The sequence below is a fragment of the Heterocephalus glaber genome, unplaced genomic scaffold (assembly GCF_053883595.1).
Source record: "Heterocephalus glaber isolate CG9 unplaced genomic scaffold, H.glaber_assembly_v1.0 deba00001613, whole genome shotgun sequence".
Taxonomy (NCBI): domain Eukaryota; kingdom Metazoa; phylum Chordata; class Mammalia; order Rodentia; family Bathyergidae; genus Heterocephalus; species Heterocephalus glaber.
In genome coordinates this window covers 7,013,341-7,033,834 of record NW_028258384.1, presented here as the reverse complement: position 1 = coordinate 7,033,834, position 20,494 = coordinate 7,013,341, and the positions used below count along the sequence as shown (strand labels likewise).

Below are 20,494 nucleotides of genomic sequence, written 5' to 3'. Positions count from 1 at the left end.
TTAGACATACACAATGACTAAAAATCAAAATGTAAACTGCTTGTGATTTGGGGTATTATTTTGTGGTTTGCTAATTGTGTTTTTAGTTTTCGATATCACACATATAAAATTTTAAATGTTAGAAAATAAATAAATGTTAATTAAAATGTATTATGCTTCCCTTACTCATATTCTAGTAGAAAAGACATGTATACGAACAACTAAACTAAGCTATAATAGGTGCATGTGAAGCTTCAAATCCTTGTTAACATTACATGTGACAATCATACACACTATTTACTGGAAAACCTGTATCTTGACTAGCCAAGAACTCCAGATAACTGTCTTGCTACAACACTTGAGCACAGACACAGGATTAGTTTATCCTAATTCCATATATATGGTGCCAGGTTTCACAGAGTCTTTTGTAATGTGACATCTCACCTCCAACCTCACCTCACTAATGTTAGAACTAGTGGTGATAAGTTACAAAGTGATAATATTTTTGCCAAACAGTTCTTTTTCTTGCCTATCATCATGATTTGAAGAGAATCTAAACTGGGTTTTGCAAAACATAATTCCAAATCTAACAAACATTATTTGGCTTGTATGCAAGCTCCCTTAAATAAAACCAAATTCAAACTCTGTGTAGGTGCAGCAGTAACTTTTCTGTTTCAACTTGGATCTTATGAAAAACTGCCTCTTCCAAAAGGAAATCTATTTAGTGGTGTTTCTGTGAAATCATTTTCCCTAAATCCTACAAAATTCAATAAGAAATTAGTATTATTAAACATTTGTGTAATGTGTAAGATGATTAGAAAATATTTATGTAATAAAGATACATAAAAATATACATCATGTAAAGATACAAGTTCCCAATGATGAATGTAACTGTATTGTATATCTAAAATGTACCAATGAATTTAATGAAAAAATACATAGATTTCAGGCAAATATAAGTAAAGATAAAGTACTGGAACACTAACACACTAATATTGTCTAAGAAATGACCATCATAATGGAAAATAGACCAAATTATGTGAAACAATATATTTAATAAAAATTATTAAAGACATTAACTTTTATTGAATACAAACTCATGATATTTTCTACAACTGAAGTATTATATTAAATTTATCATGTGCATTAGTATATGATGTAAGTCCAAAATAAAAAATTTGCACTTTTACCGTAAAAATATTTTGATTTAAAGTTTGATGATACAAGTTGTAGTATATCAAGATTTTCTATTTAATTTTCAATGCTCTGAAGTCTTTTAGCTCTTAAAGACAAGAGACATGTAGATACATTTTAACTAAGTAGAACGATTCTGTAACTATTCTCGATACATTTGCACACTATAATGCATGATTATATATTAATGTGCAGTAGAAAATCATAAAGATGAATATTTGAAACTTTGAAAGGAAATGATACTAGTCTTTTTCCTTTTAATATTTTATTGAAACAACATGTCAAAAGTTTGCCAGCCCTACACATGTAAGCAGTTTTAATTTGGGCTATGTTTCAAATATTATATATATATATATATCTGTTCTCTTTTATGTTGTCATCAGAACCATGCTTATTTGTACCATTTTAATACAAATTATCATTTAATTGCAGACCAAACCTAAGTAGATTAAATGTATCCTAAAGCAACTTACATAAATACCTAAACTATACATTTGGTTTGTTTTAAACTGCTAAAATAAACATGTTAAATTCCAATGAAATCAACTGGTAAACTGTTGCTATCTATCAGGATATTGTTCTTTTGGCTAGTTGAAGTTTTTCTTTTTAGCACAAGGGCAACATATTACTAAATTGGAGAAAAAATATTATACTTTTACACTGTCAATTCAATTTACAAAGTACAGTATATACAATTAGACATTTCTAAGTGTATTTAAATGTGATTTTCTAAATAAATATTATAAATAATAGTGTAAGTGCACAATGAGTAGGTGTTCTTTGCGATGTCTCTTTTTAGAAAGAGAAAGGGAAAACAAAACCATAAATTATTTTAAAACAAAACTAAATACCCGCTGGATGCACATACACACACACACACACACACACAAAACTGTGACATCTGGGATTTATTAAACTTCATATTCAGATAATCTCACTTGTTAATGAGATTCAATAAGTATAAAACAGCATGTTATACTACTCCTGCATACATGGAAATATAACTATTGTCTCAAAGCATTTAAATTTATCATCAGCATGTATGCAGATGTGTGCAAAGTATATTTTAAGTTTTATCACAAACATTTTCTTTCAGCCATGTTGCAACTCAGCCAGAAACCCTCACTAATAGACCCAGAAATACTTAAAAGAAACATATTACTAGCATCAGGTGGACCATGATTTTTGCCACTGTGCCTAATAGAAATGATTCAGAAAATGAAAAATAAATCTATAACTTCCAAAGCAGATGCTTGTCTTTACTTGTTGTTGGCACCGCACCTTGTCGAGTTGTCAGTACATAGGACTCTGATGGATTACTCACTACATTATCACTTGCTGATTAGAATAGTCCATTTCTTTTCATGCTACAGACATGCTTCAACCTTGCCAAAGAATGAAATCATATACATCCCAAGCCCATATGTAGAATCCATGCCTAATAGAAATGAAATATAACAAATATCTCTCTTCGGAGTCATAGAAAATAAACCTCTTCACTTTTGTAATAGAGCAAATAGAAGTAATGGTATTAATAAATTTGAAAGAACTAACATTATGTAATGTAACATTATATATTGGACTTTAAAATGTAATTTTCAGAGGTTTTAGGCATTCTGTACAGTGAAAAGAAATTAGTATCAAATAATTTGATGTTGAAGTCATGTTTCTTAAAGATACATATTGGTTTTTAAAATGCAATGAATAGAGGACTTATTTACTTAGGTGTGTGTTCTGCAGCCAGTTTGAAGCTTTAAGTGTTTTAATTCAGCTGGATTGACCATTCCTGACCAGGAACTCTGACTACTACATTGAGTTTGACTGAGGATTGTGCAAAGATAAGATAACATTTGCTTATTTCCTGAATTAATGTGCAAATTTTATAGTTGATACAGTTTATTTTAAGGTTAATTTGAGCAAGTTATATAACTACATCAGGTTAAGAATTAGATTTATAAATGTAGCCTGTTGAATTAAGATGTTTTATTTCAAAAGATGTTCATGTGAAAAAAAAGATGTTCATGTATATTCATAATCAAATCAGATGGAAATAGAGGTTTTAATTATTAGAATTGGGAATCCCTTAACTATCATTTGTCCACTTCTGTTTGCTAACAATTTCTCACTGTCTAACCAATATGTCTTATGATATTTACAGGTTTTTAAAGGAAGCATACCAGTTAGTTAAATCAGTTAAAAGTGTAAGGATTCCTAGTTTTTTATTCCATAACCATAGCCACAATTTACCAAGTTACTTGAGGTTTGCACCAATTTGTCAGCAGAAAATTGTATAGGCATTAAAGTTAGTTATGTTAGTGGATTTCTGTGGATAAGCAATTGGCTCAGAAGAAAGGATTTCTTACTGGACCTCTTGAGGTTTTTCTCAAGTCTACTTGTATGAAGGTTTTCCTTGATTACTTCTTCAATTAAAACTACTACATGACAATTTGTGGACATTATATAAAATATGATAAACGTCCAGCTTCTAACACTTGAAATTTTGCCTCTTTCTACTAATCACTACTACTAGTGGAATTCCATATTACCGGCATTATGTGATGAATAGATACCAAAATTATCTGAAATACAAATCAGAGGTATAAGTACTTTGGAGCAGCTAAAAAATTAATACTTTCTTAAATATTCATTAAAAAAATAACCCAGAGATTTTCTGAAATTTTCAGGTACTTTCTCATGCTAACTACTGAAGCTTTCATGTAAGCCCTCAAAATAAGTTTCATTAATGACCTGTTATTGCAGCTTCAACAAGTCATAATTTATTTGACCAATTAAAGTTGCCCTACAGATTTCCTTATTCAGAGTAAACAAAAATGAAGTGTGCTTGTTGCTTTTAATCTTTGGCTTCATAAACCTAGGCAATGCAGATTTTATGCCTCAAAGACTTTTGAAACAGGTAATTAGTGGAAGCCACAATAATATTTCACCTTGCCTAGAATATTTCATTTGAGTGTAACTATGTGCTGTCCTATACATAGACCCAGAAATGAAGGGTACAAATTTTTATTTAATTTTTTATGTTTGTGATACATAATAAATAACTACATTCATCTTGGGGATATGGTACATATACATACCATATCATTATCATTTTACTTCCCTTTCCCATAATTTAAAAACATATATAGGAAGGTATGTTTATAAGAAATATTAATATTAAATAACTATTTGAGCAAAATTACTAATATGCTCTTCCTAATACACTTCAGAAAATTTAGAAAAAATACTTCAGGAGATTGCTTGGTATGTCAAAAGTCAAGTCAGGCCATTGTGATATGAAAAGCTCTAGCTTAATAAAATAGCTAGAGTTACTCGCATAACAATTAAAATCTGATTGATCTTAAAGATATACAGTTTACATATAGGTTATGCTTCAAAACTATTTTCAGAAATATAGGACCTACAATAAGGAAACTGTTCAATGGCATAAACTAATATCTTATTTTTTTCTTATATTTCCAGACTAATTTATCATGACTGACATAGAACACTCCATCTAAATTCTAACAATGTTCCTATTCACTGATCTGTATATATTCTCCTTCAACAATAATGTCCTAGTTTTCCTGGAGAATTAAATTCACTTATTTTTAAAATAGGGTATAACATACCAGATTTGTTAAAGGAATAAGTAAACAAGCTGCAGGTAAGAATGATCTAAAACTAAAAGGAATTAAAAGGTCAAATTATTTAGACGTTTTGTTTTTCATTTGATCTTTGTGTTTCTTCAGGGTTATATAGTCTTTAGGCTACAGAGATTAATAAAAATAATACTTGAAAGTTTATGTCCTTAATAAAAGTTTATGATTTATTTGCATCTTAAAATTGAGTTTAGTATTTCCTTCAACAGTGGAGTATAAAGGTATAAAGTACACAAATTTTCTTCTATAGTTATTAGATAGGTTATTAGAATGAGGCCATTTTTAATAGAGAAAATTAAAATTATTTCACTGCTTTCAAAGGAATTATATCCATCTTCTTTTGCTCATTTTCAATATGTAAAAGACAGGTGGCATAGCAAATTGGCTATACTATAATCAGAGACCCCATACCCAAGCAATAATTTTCACTGATGGGCTATATCAAATAACATTTATTGGGTATTTTATTTTGAAGCCCAAGGGCACTGTAATCAGAGATTCTTATAGGTAACATTTGGCACTATAAACAACTTCTTTGGGAACATTTGATAAGGCAATTTAAATGCATAAGCCAACAATGATGTCTGGTAATGCAGTTTTTATTTATTTTATTTTTTTATATTTTTTCCCCATTAACTTTATTGGTACATTTTAGGTATACAATACAGTTACATTCATCATTGGAATCTTGTACCTTTACATGAGTATCTTGGTTCTTTTTTTTTTCCCCTTCCCTTGCCCTCCTTTCATCCCCTCCACCCTTCCCTATTTGCAAAGACCTTGTTTCCATTTTTTTCCTCTTCTCATATTTTTTCCTTTCCCTTTCCCTGCCCCTCCCAATTACCCTGCTCTTTTAGACCTTTTCTTCCTGTTACACAATATCAGTTATACATCTTTAAAATTACAATATTAAGATCTAGGAGACATTACCACAGATTTTACAGAATTTAAAAGGATATAGAAAGCATATTACAAAAACCTTTTTTGAAATAAATTTGACAACTTCTAAGAAGTAACTTAGAAGACAAATTAAAAAAACTAACTCTGAAGGAAATATAAAATTTGAATAGTACCTATTCAAGAAAGTATATTCCTAGCTTGAAAACCTACCTATATGACAACAGCAGGCTCATAAACATTTTAACTGATGAATTATATCAAACAATTAAAGTAGAAAAAAGAAGGAACACTTCTCCCCTCATTTTAGGAACTCAACATTGCGCTAATCCTAAAATTGGATAAAGATAATAGAAGAAAAAAGTATGAACATAGATAGAAATTTGTTTAACAAAACAAACTATTAGAAGTCAGATCTGGCAGGATGTAGAAAGTGGTTTTGTTATAGGGATGGTAGTGTTGGTTCAGCATTGGAAGATCCACCCCCAAAAGTCATCATTTTAACAGAGGAAAGGAAAAAGCCATATGATCCTGTCACTAGTGGGAGAAAAAGTATTGGACTAAATTCTACAGCTGTTCATGGTAGAAGCTTTCAGGAGACTAGAAGTAGAACAGAACCTTCTCAACAGATTAAAGGCATGTACTCCATTATTCAGAAAAAAATGCCTTGTATTAATGGAAAGGATACAATGCTTTCTCCCTAAGGTAGGGAACAAGGGGAGATATGCCTACTCTTCATCTGTCCACTGAACTTTGAAACCTAGTCCCCACCAAAAGAGTCTGGAAATAAAATGACACAATTAGGATAGGATTGGCAAGGTAGAAGTAAAATCTTTATATGTAAATGAAATGATCATCTACAGAGAAAATACTAAGAAATCTCTAGGAGCCCCTAGAACTTGTATTTGAAATTAGCAGGATTAGAAAACACAAGGTATATATAAAAATTCAGGTCTGTGTATACTTACTATAAATGAAGAACTGGATATTGAAATTTAAAAGTTATGTAGGCGTATAAAGGACCCAGAAAAGCCAAAAACAAAAACAGTGTTGGCAGACGTTTAGCACCCAATTTTAAGACTTCTTCTAAAGCTACAGTAATCAAGGCAGTGTTGGTGTAAGGAAAGACATATAGATAATTGGAATAAAACAGAGAATCTAGAAATAGAACAACACATATACGGTCCACTGAGTTTTGAAAGATCATTTAACATTAGCATTTTATAGAATATAAACTCGATTCAAGAGCCGAGGAAGAGAGAGTGTTTTCAGTAAATGGCACTAGAACACCTGGTACCCGTATATAAAAAATTAACCTCAACCCTTTTTTTCCATACATGAAAATAACTGGAAGGGATCTATGAACCTAAATAAGAAAGCCTAAAAGTATAAAGCTTTAAGAAGAAATTATAAGGGAAAATATTTATGAATTCAGGGTAGGCAAGAACTACCTAGGATACAAAAAACATGATGTATAAAAGAAAAAATTTGATAAATGAGATTCCATCAAAATTTAGAACTTTAAATGACATCATTAAAATGAAAAGTAGTCCTTAAACAGACCATATTTACAATGCATATAACCTATGACCAGAATATATAAAGAATTCTTAGAGCTCATTAATAGACAACCCAATTAAAATGCAGACATAAGAAGATGATAAATAGCCAGTATAGCACAAGGAATGGTGTGCAACTCTAGAATCAGAACAATACTAATCAGTACAATAATAAGATTGAATTATGCACTCATTAGGGAGATGAAGTTAAAAGCTTTAAAACCCTTGTCATGACTTTTTCTTTTTGTTGGATTCTCCCCCTTTATGTTTAATTTGTGACCCCCAATGAATTCATTCTGCTGGGCTTCCTGGGGTTGTGATCCTCATTGTCTTTTCCTAGGGTATTGTATAAAATTTTTTGGAGTGCTGGTTTGGTATTCATGAAGTTCCTGAGGTGCTCTTTATCATCAAAGTATCTTATTTCTCCATCCATTTGAAAGATAGCTTTGCAGGGTACATCAGTGTGGGTTGGAGGCTGTTTTCCTTTAGGGCTTGAAATCCATCAGTCCAAGCTCTTCTTGCCTTGAGGGTTTGCATTGATAAGTCGGCTGTGATTCTGATGGGCTTTCCTTTGTATGTGATTTGTTTCTTTTCTCTCACTGCTTGTAGAATTTTATTCTTCTGTTGGATTTCTGGAATCCTAACTATTAGATGCCTATGTATAGATTTTTTTTAATTAAAGCTAGCTGGAGTCCTATATGCCTCACTTATCTGTATGTCAAGTTCTTTTCCCCTCCTTGGGAAGTTTTCTACCATCACTTCTGTGAACAGTTTTTTTTTATGTCATCTGCACTCTCTCCTCTTTCTTCATTGACTCCAATCAGTCTTATGTTATTCTTCTTTGCATCGTCTATCAGCTGCTGGATTGATTTCTCATGTTCCCTTACAATTTTAAAGCAATTTTTCTTTTCCTCCTCACTAATTGTAATCTTATCTTCTATATGTGAAATTCTATCCTCACATTGGTTCATTCTGCTGTGCAGACTTTTGATGGACTTTTTAATCTCTTGGAAATCTGTTTGTATCTGTTTTATGGATTCCATTTCTTTCCTATGTTGGGATTCCATCATATTCCTCAGATCCTCTATTTTTTTATCTGTGTCCTCTCTAGATTTAGTAATCATGTCTTGCACCATGAGCACAATCTTTGCTGTTATCTGAGTAATTATTTCTGATTTCATTTTTCCCAGATCCTGTTTTGTTGCCAGTTCAGAGAGTCCAGGTGGTTTGAGTATCAGAGTGTTCCATCTTGTTTCCCTTTGGGGTTGTTGTAGGTGATCCAGAAGTCTGTTTTTGAGGCTTGTTTGTGTGTCTTCTCATTTCCATGGCAGGGGGAGTGGTGCTTCTGGTGCCCACTTCTGCCCTAGGAGCTTGGGATGGCAGCGGGGGAGCTTTCTTCCGGGTGCTGGGACCGACTGAGCTTCACTGCCCTAGGAGCCTGGTATGGCAGTGGGGGAGCTTCCTTCTGGGTGCTGGGACCGGCTGAGCTTCACTGCCCTAGGAGCCTGGGATGGAGGTAGGGAGCTTCCTTCTGGGTGCTGGGACTGGCTGAGCTTCACTGCCCTAGGAGCCTGGGATGGTGGTGGGGGAGCTTCCTTCTGGGTGCTGGGACCGGCTCACCCTCTCTGCCCTAGGAGCCTGGGATGGAGGCGGGGAGCTTCCTTCCCTGGTAATGCAGTTTTTAAAACCTAATAGGTTGTGATATTTCTTAGACTACAAATAAAGAAAACAGGTGCTTATATACAATTGTTTTAAAAATGAGATTTCTCCATTAAATGCAATGGTTGATTGTTGGATACCAATGAGTATGATTACATTTGCCTTCTGTAAAAGACACTTGACTATTGTTATTTCTTTTGAGATGGTTGGCAGTATTTACCAGTCTAGATGGCATAGAGAAGTTTTACCTATAAAAGCCATAGGAAGGGTGAAATGAGCAACCAAGTGCTTCCCGGGTAATGGGGTTTGGTAGAAAAATGTTGCCAGGTGACTGTATTCCATATAACATTTGATTGGCAGAATGAGCTGCTTGAAGGCATTGCTCATTGAAGTCTTCAGATGAACCAATTTTTGAATTGGTAACCCCTAAGGAAGATAACGTAGGCACTTCCATCATGAGTGGGGCTAAAGATTGAGAACAGTTGCTGCTTGACAGTTTTTCAGGAGCAGGTAGGACAAGAGGTTGCTGTCGCCAAAAATTAGTTGGGCAAATCTTGTAGCAAAGGGGCAAGTTAATGTTGTGCAAGAATGCCTCTGGACAGGTCATTCCAAGGGAGCTTGTACGTAAGTGAAATGTAGGTGGAGAGCAAGGTGGAGAAAGTAAGGAGTTCAAAGGAGAGGGAGCCCCTCCACTAGAGGTCACTGGAGATGAGCCACTGCTTCCACCTGTGAATGATAATTCAGTCAATGAACAATGAACTTGATATTCTTGCTGAATCAGTATTATGTAAATCACTATTCCTGTTTTATGCCAGATTAGATTTCCTTGCAAATTCACATTTCTTTCAGCTTCCATGGGAAAAGACATGTTAATTCCTCTGACTGAAGTTGAATAGTGTCTGTATTACTACTATCATTATTACTTTTGCTACATACTGTGTATCATATAATGAACATTCACTATGATCAAGGACTATATTAGACAAGTGAACCATATTTATCCAGTGAAGTACTATAGAAGAATCCCAATTAGCGGAGAACAACGCTCTGTTGCCTGTAATTCCAGCCACTTTGAGTGCTGAGTTGGGAGTACTGCATGTGAAGGCCAGCCTGGGCAATTTATTGGGACCTCTTCTCAAAACAAAAAAAGAATAATCCCAATTATATGACTCAGTCAATAATACCTTATGAAAAAATAGATGTGTTTTGTTTTGTTGAGAGAGGGTCTTGCTTTAATTCAGGCTAACTTTGAACTCACTATGTAGACCAGGCTGGCTTTCAATTTGTGGCAATCCTCCTGCCTCATCCTCCCAAGTGATGGTATTACAGACAAGCACCACCATGCCCAGATAAATTAGCTTTTTGTATTTAAATTTTTAAAAATTATACTTAAATGATGTAGTTAAAATAATTGAAGAAATCATTTGTGATTCGATAAACAACTTCAACGTGATAAAAATAATTCCTGAAAATATTATTGCATAAATGAGATTATATTTAAAACCATTAGCTTTTTTACTTATACAAAAATCATGGATGGCAAGACTTCTATGGTTCACTACATCAAGAGCTGAAGATAAGTTTGCAAGTTAAGAAATATTAAGGTAAAAATGAAAATATTCAGATTTTGTTATCCAGGGATCTGTTATGGTTGCCCAGCATCTACTAAAATTAGGGATAATTATAAGGTCTAGGAAAGTCTAGCTTTTAGATCTTATTTTTGTAAACATTTGAATTCAATTAGACAATTGGTTATGGACCAGATTTGATGAATATGTAGGGGAGTTGGTGTTACAATTTTTAAGATTTTTTTTGTATATAGATACAGCCTAGTCTTTCATCAGCAGAGTAGCAAGTATATTGATATTCCTCTTTTTACAATTTGAGCACATTCTGGACATCTTAAATGATTAAGAAAACAGTGAATTTTAAATTATCAATTAATTATAATCTTTAACTTTTAAAATTGATGCACATTACAATGACTTGGATATTTTAAAAGAGTGCTACCTATATTCTATTAGTTAAATTGATATTGTATAATAAGTGTTCAAATATTTTATGCAATTCCTGAAACTATATCAATACAGTCAAGACAGTGAGATGGTTCAACAAATGATTAGACTTGATTTTTTCACATTTCAATTGGTTGATACGGTATCATACAAAATTCAAACTAAGAATAATATAAATGATCTGATCTGATTAGTGTTCAGACATGGAACTCTAATGGAGTAAAGGCAAAAGGAAAAAAAACTTCATACTTCTTTTTTTTTTTTTTAGTAATGGGGATTGAGCTCAGGTCCTTGCTCTTGAGCAGCAGGTGGTGAAACCACTGAGCTAAATCCCTAGCCCCAACTTCATACTTCTTGCAAATAAAAATTCTTCTACTTATTGTTAAATATCAGAGTAAAAGAAAGTATACATTATTTTACCCAAAAGTTTGCTTTATCTAATTATTATTATTATTTAGCTATATAATATGCTACTCGAGAACAAATACCTTGCAAATTTTAAAATGATTGTGGCAGTCAAATTAGTTGTGAGGCTGAAAGACAAGTCTGCATGATTTCACTCATATGTGGAATACAAAAAAGTTGATCTCATAGAAGTTGAGAGTAAAATGATGGTTGTCAGAAATTAGGAAGAGTAGAGGTGAGGAAGAGATGGGGAAATGTTGATCAATGAGTATGAATTACAGTTAGACATGAGCAAGAAACTCTGGTGTACATAATAGGGTGACTATGGATAATAATGTACTCTACACTTCAAAAAACTGGAATAAATGATTTTGAAGTTTTTTGCCCTATAAAAAATAAATATTTGAGGAGATATGTTTAAACTGATGAAAACACTGTATGATCTATACATGCATCAAAACATCGTAAGATACCACATTAATATATATAATTTTGTTTCTATATGCAAGTTAAAAATTTAAGGATTAAAATAATTAAAAGTAAGAATAAGTTAAAAAAAAGAATAAGTTATAGCATACATGCCAAATTTATCCCATATCTTATTTTTGTATGTCCTGTGAGCTTCTTTGTTGGCTTCTTAAATTTAACATTTTTATGTTTTTTCTATGTTCATAGTATTTATCTTTGACTTATAGTTTACCTTCAAGTAGTAGTATGCTACTTCACATTAAAGAATGTTATAGTGGTATACTTGCATTTCTCTTCCTAGTTTTTATATCTTGTTCATCATATATTTTATCCTACATGTTATGAACACCAGAGTACTTTGATATCAGGTATCAAATGTTCAATGACTTTTGAGAGTTTGAAAATGATATGAAAATATACATTTATTCACATAAATTAATTTTGATGACAGTCTTAATTTCAATATGTACTCACAGAAAAGGAAATTTGGAGATAAATTATATAATTTAAAGGGAACAATTTTAAAATATGTTGAATATTTATCATAAGACCTAAAATATCATTTCTATAGCTAATATATTTGCAAATCAGACCACAAGCAGATCCTGAATATGAGACAGTGAGATACTGAAGAATCCAGGTGAGATCTGGGAGTAAGGCTGTGAGATAACTCAAAGACAGATATCAGCAATTCCACCATTTCCCCAGTTCTCTTCTGTTCCTCCATGGCAACCCTCTTCCTTTTTTGCCTCTTACTTCACCCAAGTAAATATACATCCACTTGCTTTTAAGCATATATTTACTAGCATATACTAATCCTCTTGTACATTTTGCACAAGAGTCTGGCTGTTTCTGTTTCATTAATAGGTAAAAAATAAAACTAAATTTTACAAGTTTGCTTACTTTGTGAGTCTGCACCAAAAGTTTTTAATTCCAGCATGAGAGAAGGCCTCCATGTGTTGGTCTCTAAATGTCCATCAAATACATCCCTAAAAAGAGAGATTCAACTTTCAGCAATCCCAGAATGCAATTCTTAAAAATAGTCATTTATATTTATAAACTTTTTATATTTTTTAGGGGTTACTATCTGAAATATTTTCCTTTTATAGCTAGACTTCTAAATAAAATTCAAACAGTATTTTACAACAGCAATATGTTAAAAGTAGTTAAGAGAGAGGGGAGAAGGCAAGATTTTGGAAACAAACCTCTAATCACCTTCCTTTCTAACTCCTACTCAAAAAGCTTAAAAATCTCCATCTCTGAGCCACAGTTTCATTATTTTTAATATTTGCGAAAAGGGCTGGACAAATACTTATTCTGATTGTTATGCTACTTACTTGTTCCTTCCTGGATCTCTAAATCCCTTAGCAAAGGGATTCCTGTCTATTTTCAGTTTGGTAATCTATAAATTCAAAAGAAAGAGAAATAGAAATTCAGTTTTCTCACTAACAGCACTGTCACCCTTGCTTATAATGGTTACAACAACTACACAACACTGAAACTTGTCATGTGGCACTTTAAATAAATGCAAATATATACATAAGTCAAATTTATGATGACTATCTCTTGGCCCCTTCATTTTGCTACCCTTTACAACACAAGAATCACATAATTTATTATCAAATTTGACTCGATGATAATGAAATAAAGCCATGATTTTTTTCAGTTGTTAATAGGAAATAGGGAGATAGACTTTTCTTAAATGGGAAGGGATCAAAAGATGGAGGGAGGGTTAAGGGATGAAAAAAGAATTAAGATATGCTATGTACTTGTACCAGTTCCCCAAAGGGAATGTAAATGTTATGTATTACACACATATACTGGTAAAAAATAACATAAAAACATACACAGAGGGAAAGAAGGGGAAAGGGGATTTTAAAAAGTATTAAGATGTGTTATGTACATGTACCAACTCCCCACAAGGAATGTAAACATGTACTGCAAACATGCACAATAAAAATTAATTAATTAATTAATTAATTAAATGCAATCCTAGAGTGCAGCTTGCCTCTATCCCAAGTTCTTCAGGGGCTACTCCATCTCATCTGGCCCTTGGCCAGCTTACCTGTTGATTTTGGTAAGCTGTCACTGTGGTAAATTCAGTTTCTTTAAAGGAGAATGTTTTAACCCCTTCAGCAGGCAGGCATTGAATCTGGGACAAATCAACCCTGCTATTTTGCTCCATCACATGCACACGAGGCTTGTACTTATGCATAGACTGCAGGATGATCTGGGGGAGAAAGGGTCCAACGTTGCCAGAAAAACTGGCTTCACTTTCCAACACTGTTCCTCTCTCATGGCCACCCCCAATTCTGGCACATATAAAGAAAAAGATAAGACTAAACCAGGGAAGATAAGGTAACTGTATGTAAGGAGTTTTTTCTGTGCCGCTTCTCCCTGTACAGAGCCCCTCATGGGTGAAGGCTTTCCAGAGAAAATCACCTCAGAAACAATAAGCAGCACTGATTCAAATTTCAGACTGAGGCCTTTTCCTGCTTCCAAATGTGCATAGCCAGGTAATACAGAAGATTCATTAAGACCTGACCACTTGCCATAGGTTCTTCAAGCAGTAACTGATGGGTCTAAATGTGATGAACAACCTTCTAACATTTCCCACCTCCTAATCCTGGTAGCTTCCCTCTCTTCTTTTGTGGCTGTCACAGCGCCAGGATGGGCAAGGCAGAGGCAGGAATGTATGTAGGGTAACAGCTCAAGGTCCATGTGATCTAAAAACAGGAAGGGACTGACTTTCATGAGAACAGGTTGTGGGGGGAATTTTCAGTCAGTATTCTGGTTCTCCACTTGCATCCTCCTTCTGCATTATATCAAAGGTGTTTACCTAACAATTGTGTGAAGTCCAGAGAAGGCAAGAACCCACTGTGATTACCCCGGAGGTCAAGTGACTAGCAGCCCCAAGAAGTGTTCTCTCCCACTCTCTTAGAAATGGAATTCTGTCTTAAAGAGATCTCTTTCAGGCTTTAAACTCCCTATTCTTACCATTTTAAACTGCCAGCACTCTCAGGAGCCACAGGTTTCATGAGCCTTTCATTATTTCTTTTACTCATAGGCACAGAGCTTATACAGTTCCCAAAGTCCACACTGAGACAAGCTTCTTTGACCTGTCTAGGATGACCTGTGGGCAGAAGCCTTGAAATCTCCCTTTTCAGAGGGAAACATTGTGTTCACTTACATGACCTCTGTCATCCATCTCATTATTAGTGAGTTTCACTCGATCAAAGCTGATGATCTGCTGCATCCAGGTCTCTCCTGAGCATGGAGAGTCCGGATGGATGTAGAATCTAGGACTGATGCATGAATGGTCAGTATTCCCAGCTACCATCCACTGTGAGCTGTGATACACATATCTGAAAAGGCATAGGGTTTGGCATTAGGCTCAGCCAACCAAAACCAGGAGCATGAGAGGCTAGCTTCTGTTTCTGGTACAAAGCACCTCCCCAAAGATTAGCCCTCTGATCTCAAAGGCAGGTAGCAGAAGATTTATCTTGATTTCCAAAGAGGATTCAGAAGCAAAAAAACAAAAAGTAAATAAGCGTATTTTGAAAATGTGACAAAGTGCCAGGATAAGTAAAATATCATGAGATGTTCAAGTCTGGTTTGTGTTTACTCATGGAAATAGCAACAGAAATTTATCTAAACCATATCAATGTGCAGTGATGCCAGAAAAAAGCACCAGCATTGGTGAGAAACATCAAGGAAGTGAAAAGCTGAGCAGAGTATCTATCTAGTCTACTGATACCAGTCACTGTCTAAGCCATTTCATCAGTAAGGCTTTTCACACCAGAAAATTCCCAGGAACTATACTGCATGCAGTCTAGGGCTAATTTGCCTGTTGTTTCCAACCTCAAACTCTCAGTTGTTCTTTCTCTTAGTCTTTTTTATTAGTATATGTTTTTGATACATACTAATTGCATTTATCTTGGGGAATATATATATATATATTCTTAATCAAAATTTCAATTTGTGCTCTGTGTTCTCAAATCAACTGCAATGTAGAAAATCAAACAATTTATTCTGCTGTTTGGAGGCCATAGTTACAACAGTCTGGTGAGGCATACTTTTTTCTTGCCTTAAAAATCAGCACTGGTCTCCAGGCAGGCTCTCTCTCTGGGGGATCAGTCACCTCGTCTACCTCTAGATCAAATACTCAGATTGTAGTACATGCTACTCTCACAGTGCCCTACCCTCTAACTCTCTGAGTCAAAACATCAGCAGGACAGTGTTTCTGTGCTGCTAGCTCAGAAGATCCAATTAGATTTAAACAATTCAGCCACTTTCAGCCTGCTCTTAGTAGAGGGCTTAAAGAGAAAAGTGTGAATAGGTTCTCCTACCCCCTGAGACCTAACCACCACTTCAGGTAAATGGCTAAAGAAAGCACAAAATACGAGCCTAGGCATAATGACCTCTCTACTAGCCTTGGGACAAACCAGTGGCTACCTGTTACCAAAGAAGCACACCCCAGATTTTAGTGAATCCTTGGACCTACATAAAGCCTAGGGCATTTCTCCCCAAATTCCTTCACACTTCTTCCCTCCTGGTCACCAGAGCCTATACCTTCCACAGTTTACATAACCAATGCCAGAACAGTGTTTAGGCTAGAGGTCTAGGTGTACATTAAATTATCAATTGGCACACATATCCCCAGGAAGAAAGAGAGGAACAAACCTACTACAAAATGCAACTGCCAAGCCCAAGGAAAGACAACCTTCCTCTCCATGTGTTACAGTTTTAAAGGTCATACTGTACAGTTATAAGTCTGAAGGTCAAAATGCTGAGTGTGGGATAGTCTCATTTGGGCCCAGTTACCTATAACGTTTGGAATCCACTGGCACCACATCAATAGCCACATAGTACTGCTTCGCTGGGTCCAGCCCTTTCACCTTGACCCGAACAGAGGGGAACATCCGCCTGTGGGAAAGAAAATAGGGACTGGTCTGGGAAATTTTAGAGACGTTTGGAAGGGGATATGGACAAATGCTTATGTCAGTAAAAGGTAAAGAGACTGACAAAACCCTTCCTACTCCATAACAGGCTTAGGGAATGATATTTGCTATACTAGGAATGACTATTGATAATATGCCTGATTGAAAAGTCCAGGATTTCTGAGTGAAGCAGAATATCCTTAACACAAAGCTTTGTTCATAATTCCTCTCTGTATACCCCATAATAAAAAGTTATAACAGACAAAGTAAGAAAGAAAAGGTTCTGTGCCTTTCCCTGTGTTTCAGCAGTAAGGTCTGTGGACAGATTGGAGAAAGGCTGAAAATAGGAAGACTGATAAAAAAATCACTCAGCTGCCATAAAAGGGTTGCCTCATACCAGATGGTAGCCCTGGGAAAGTCTCACTTCACAGTGACTTTGGCCAGGTATGGTGGGCTAAGGGCCTGTGGAATGGATTATTGTCCTATGGTATTTGTGAGGCTTAAAATTTAGAATTCTGGCCTCAGCCTAAGACATGGAGTTGACATATGGCACCTGCCTGGGCAGGTCTGATTTTTGTCATATATAACGGGCAGAAGCTGGACAGTGAATTCTTGGAGTCAAGATGTGCAGAAAAGGAATAATCTGTTTACATAGGGCTAGGTATGTCCAAGCTCAATAAATTGAAGAGCTTGTGGCTTTCTAATGTGTACCAAGTAGTAGCAAGAGGGAGTAATAGAGCACAAAACTGGAGTCTCCACTTATAAGTAGAATGATACACTAAGTGCCTACTGTGTCATAAGTGATTCATGAAAAGTTTGAGCAGGGCCAAACCTGCCAGCCTTGGTAATGATCATCTCAGTCCCGATGTCATAGAATCTCTTCCACAGCTCAGATCCCTGAAGTTCCATTTGGATAACATCGTCCTCTTCCAAATTTTTCTGACTGTTGCCATTGCTGCAACTGCTGCTGCCTCCACCACAGCCTGAGAAAGTAGTTGTTGAAGACTCTGTCTTGGGTTGCTTTTCTGCTGGACACAGAGATGCCCAGGGTTTGAGAGAGCTTCTCACCTTGTGCATGCCCTTCTGGCATTTCCTAAGTTGGAGCAGGCAGCTCTTGTCCCCTCCCTTCCCTGATGGTAGATCCACAAGCTCCCCACAACACTGCAATTCCTTAATGAAGAGAGTATGTCCCTATAGATATGCTTATCCACACACTCCAGGAGACATTCCTGTCTGAGGCTGTGTCCCCTTTGAATTTAGGAGCACATCCTGCTTGTTACCTTGAGGAACAGCTATCCTCTGGCTTGGCTTACTGTACTACCTAGGGGTTCTGTGAGCCTCACATCTTCCTAAGTATGAGAGATCCTCAGATTCACTACAAAGGAAACATAGTACTCCGCAGCGGGATTCAGACGCTCTGAAACTCTTTAAAATTAGGTGGTAGAGGTGTCCCTCAGCGAGCTACTTGGCTGTAAAGCTGGGCGAGGATATTATTGGGTAGGGCTAGCCACTCTCTCACAGCGAGGTGAGCCAGGCTGAGAAATGTGAATCGATCAAGCAAGCATGAGAGGCTGAAAGGAGGGCTAGGAGAAAAGGAATTAGCTGCGGATACTCACCGGGCTGCTGACTCTTCCCTACAACGCTGTTTCTTCTTGCTTCCCTTTGCTCTCTGCTATTTTCCTCCTTCAGATCAGTCTGCACCTCTTCCCTGGGGTCTTGTGATTTTCTTTTGCTGGATTTCCCCACCAAGGCTTCCACAGAGAAAGCGTGGGCTCGAGAGCTCAGAGCCATCCCTGGAGGGGGCGAAGTGAATGAGCTCAGCAAAGTTTCAACCTGAGCTTGCTTGGGAGGGGAAGCAGAAAGAGGGAGGGTGGAGATGACAGGAGAGAATTACACAGAAAAATTCCCAAATCCAAAATAATGAGAAAAACAAAAACAAAACAAAACAACAATAAATACTGTGTGAGAACATATATATATATATATATATATATATATATATATATATATATATATATATATATATACACACACACAATTTTTAAAATGGAGAAAATGAAAGGGTAAAAAAATTAAGCTGGCATCTAAATCCCCCAGTCTAGTGCTCTTTCCTTTTTCTGTCTCCGCTCTCACAGTGGACATGTGCTGATCATCAGTTCCCAAATCCCTAATTCCAGGACCTGGTTAAGTGCAGATTGGCAAATGCTGGCCTTTTAGGGAGCAAACCTGCTGCCAGTGGAGTCTCAGGCAGATCCGATTGAGAGATACTGTTGCATCCCACTAAGTAAATACCCAGCCTGTCCGTCCTCCACTGTTTGTTTTGGAAACTGTTGAAAGCATAAAAAAGCACTGTGAGTGACACTTCAGATTCTGACTGGGAGGAGCCACTGGGGGTTGTTTGGAAAGGGGCTCCAAATAGGCTGGAGGAGAGAGGAGCAAAGGCAGAGACAAGAGTATTATTTCAGTTTCACATTATCTATTATACATTTTGATTTTTATTTACACTTTCAATTTCTCACACCAGAGAAAAGGCCTAAAGGGGAGGAGGAAGTGGGAGGAGTAGGGGAAAGGAAAAAAGGGAAAGGAAAAAATATGAGAAAAGGAAAAAATGGAAACAAAGACTTTGTAAATAGGGAGGGGTGGAAGGGTTGAAGGGAGGGCAGGGGAATGGGGAAAATATAAAAACCAAGATATATCATGTAAAGGTACAAATTCCCAATGATGAATGTCATCATATTGTATACCTAAAATGTACCAATAAACTTAATGAAAAAAATAAAATAAAGAGTACTATTTCACATTAAATTGTAAAACTCAAAGACATATGAAATAATTGCCTATGTGGGGCCACTTTTCTAACAAAAGTGCAAATATTATTTAATCAGATCCAGATAAAGGTATCTAGATCTTTTTCTCTCCAGTGAGGGTACTGGAGAAATGGAAAGGAGTAAGCCTGGGCAGGAGGATTTTAGATACCACTGTCAAAAATCAGAGCAAACCTGAGCCTTTAATTTCTAGTTCTGCTGGAGCTGAATGCTCCCGTACATAGCCTCTTCTTAGTCACAGAACTTAATTAACAAACACAGCCTAAGGACCCCAGGGCCACCAATAGTGCAACAACAGGGACTTTGCTCCTGGGAATGTGCACAACACAAAATGTTGTGATTAAATAAATAACTGATTCCAGTCTCTTCAGGGATATCTTCCTGGTTTGAGTTTCACTTTTCCTTAAAATGGATAAAGATGTTCTTTGTGTCAGGAAGAAACATTTTCATTTCCAAGGAACATGCTTAAATGAAGATGTGAGATGTTTGCTTGTATGAATGAGATTTGATCACTCACTTTTTATCAGAAATAAGAAATCTAGTGCTCCTAACTCATGCAGGCTGCATCTTAATTAGCGACATTTTCACATTTCCAGAAAGATTTTCCAGTTCTCTGACACATTTGCTCCAAGGGCATTCAAAGACAATCCAATTCCACTTAAAATCAGAAGAGACTTGAATTAATTTATAAAATCTTAATATTGAAGTTTAAGAGTAAAAGATTTGTGTAAAATATTAATTTTATCTATTTGACTACAAGTATTCCCTGGCAAGGTTTCCATGTGATGTTGGTAATCATGCTGTTGGTGGAGTATTCAGCCATAGTGAGGACATCTTCAGGCAATGGGCTATAACTTTAAGTGCTCTAGTCATCTTGCATATCAGAGCAAAGGA

General features: G+C 35.6%; 1 protein-coding gene across 1 annotated transcript; it reads right to left on the bottom strand.

Annotated features, from left to right (window-relative positions):
• Window positions 1-7,360: 7,360 nt before the first annotated feature.
• On the bottom strand, window positions 7,361-18,732 carry Tbx22 (T-box transcription factor 22). Its single transcript, XM_087196611.1, is given in 8 exon segments — window positions 7,361-9,673; window positions 12,739-12,824; window positions 13,173-13,237; window positions 13,901-14,065; window positions 15,026-15,200; window positions 16,660-16,761; window positions 17,608-17,800; window positions 18,392-18,732. Coding segments are annotated over 8 exon segments (1,575 nt in total). The 5' UTR covers window positions 18,567-18,732; the 3' UTR covers window positions 7,361-9,059.
• Window positions 18,733-20,494: the final 1,762 nt, after the last annotated feature.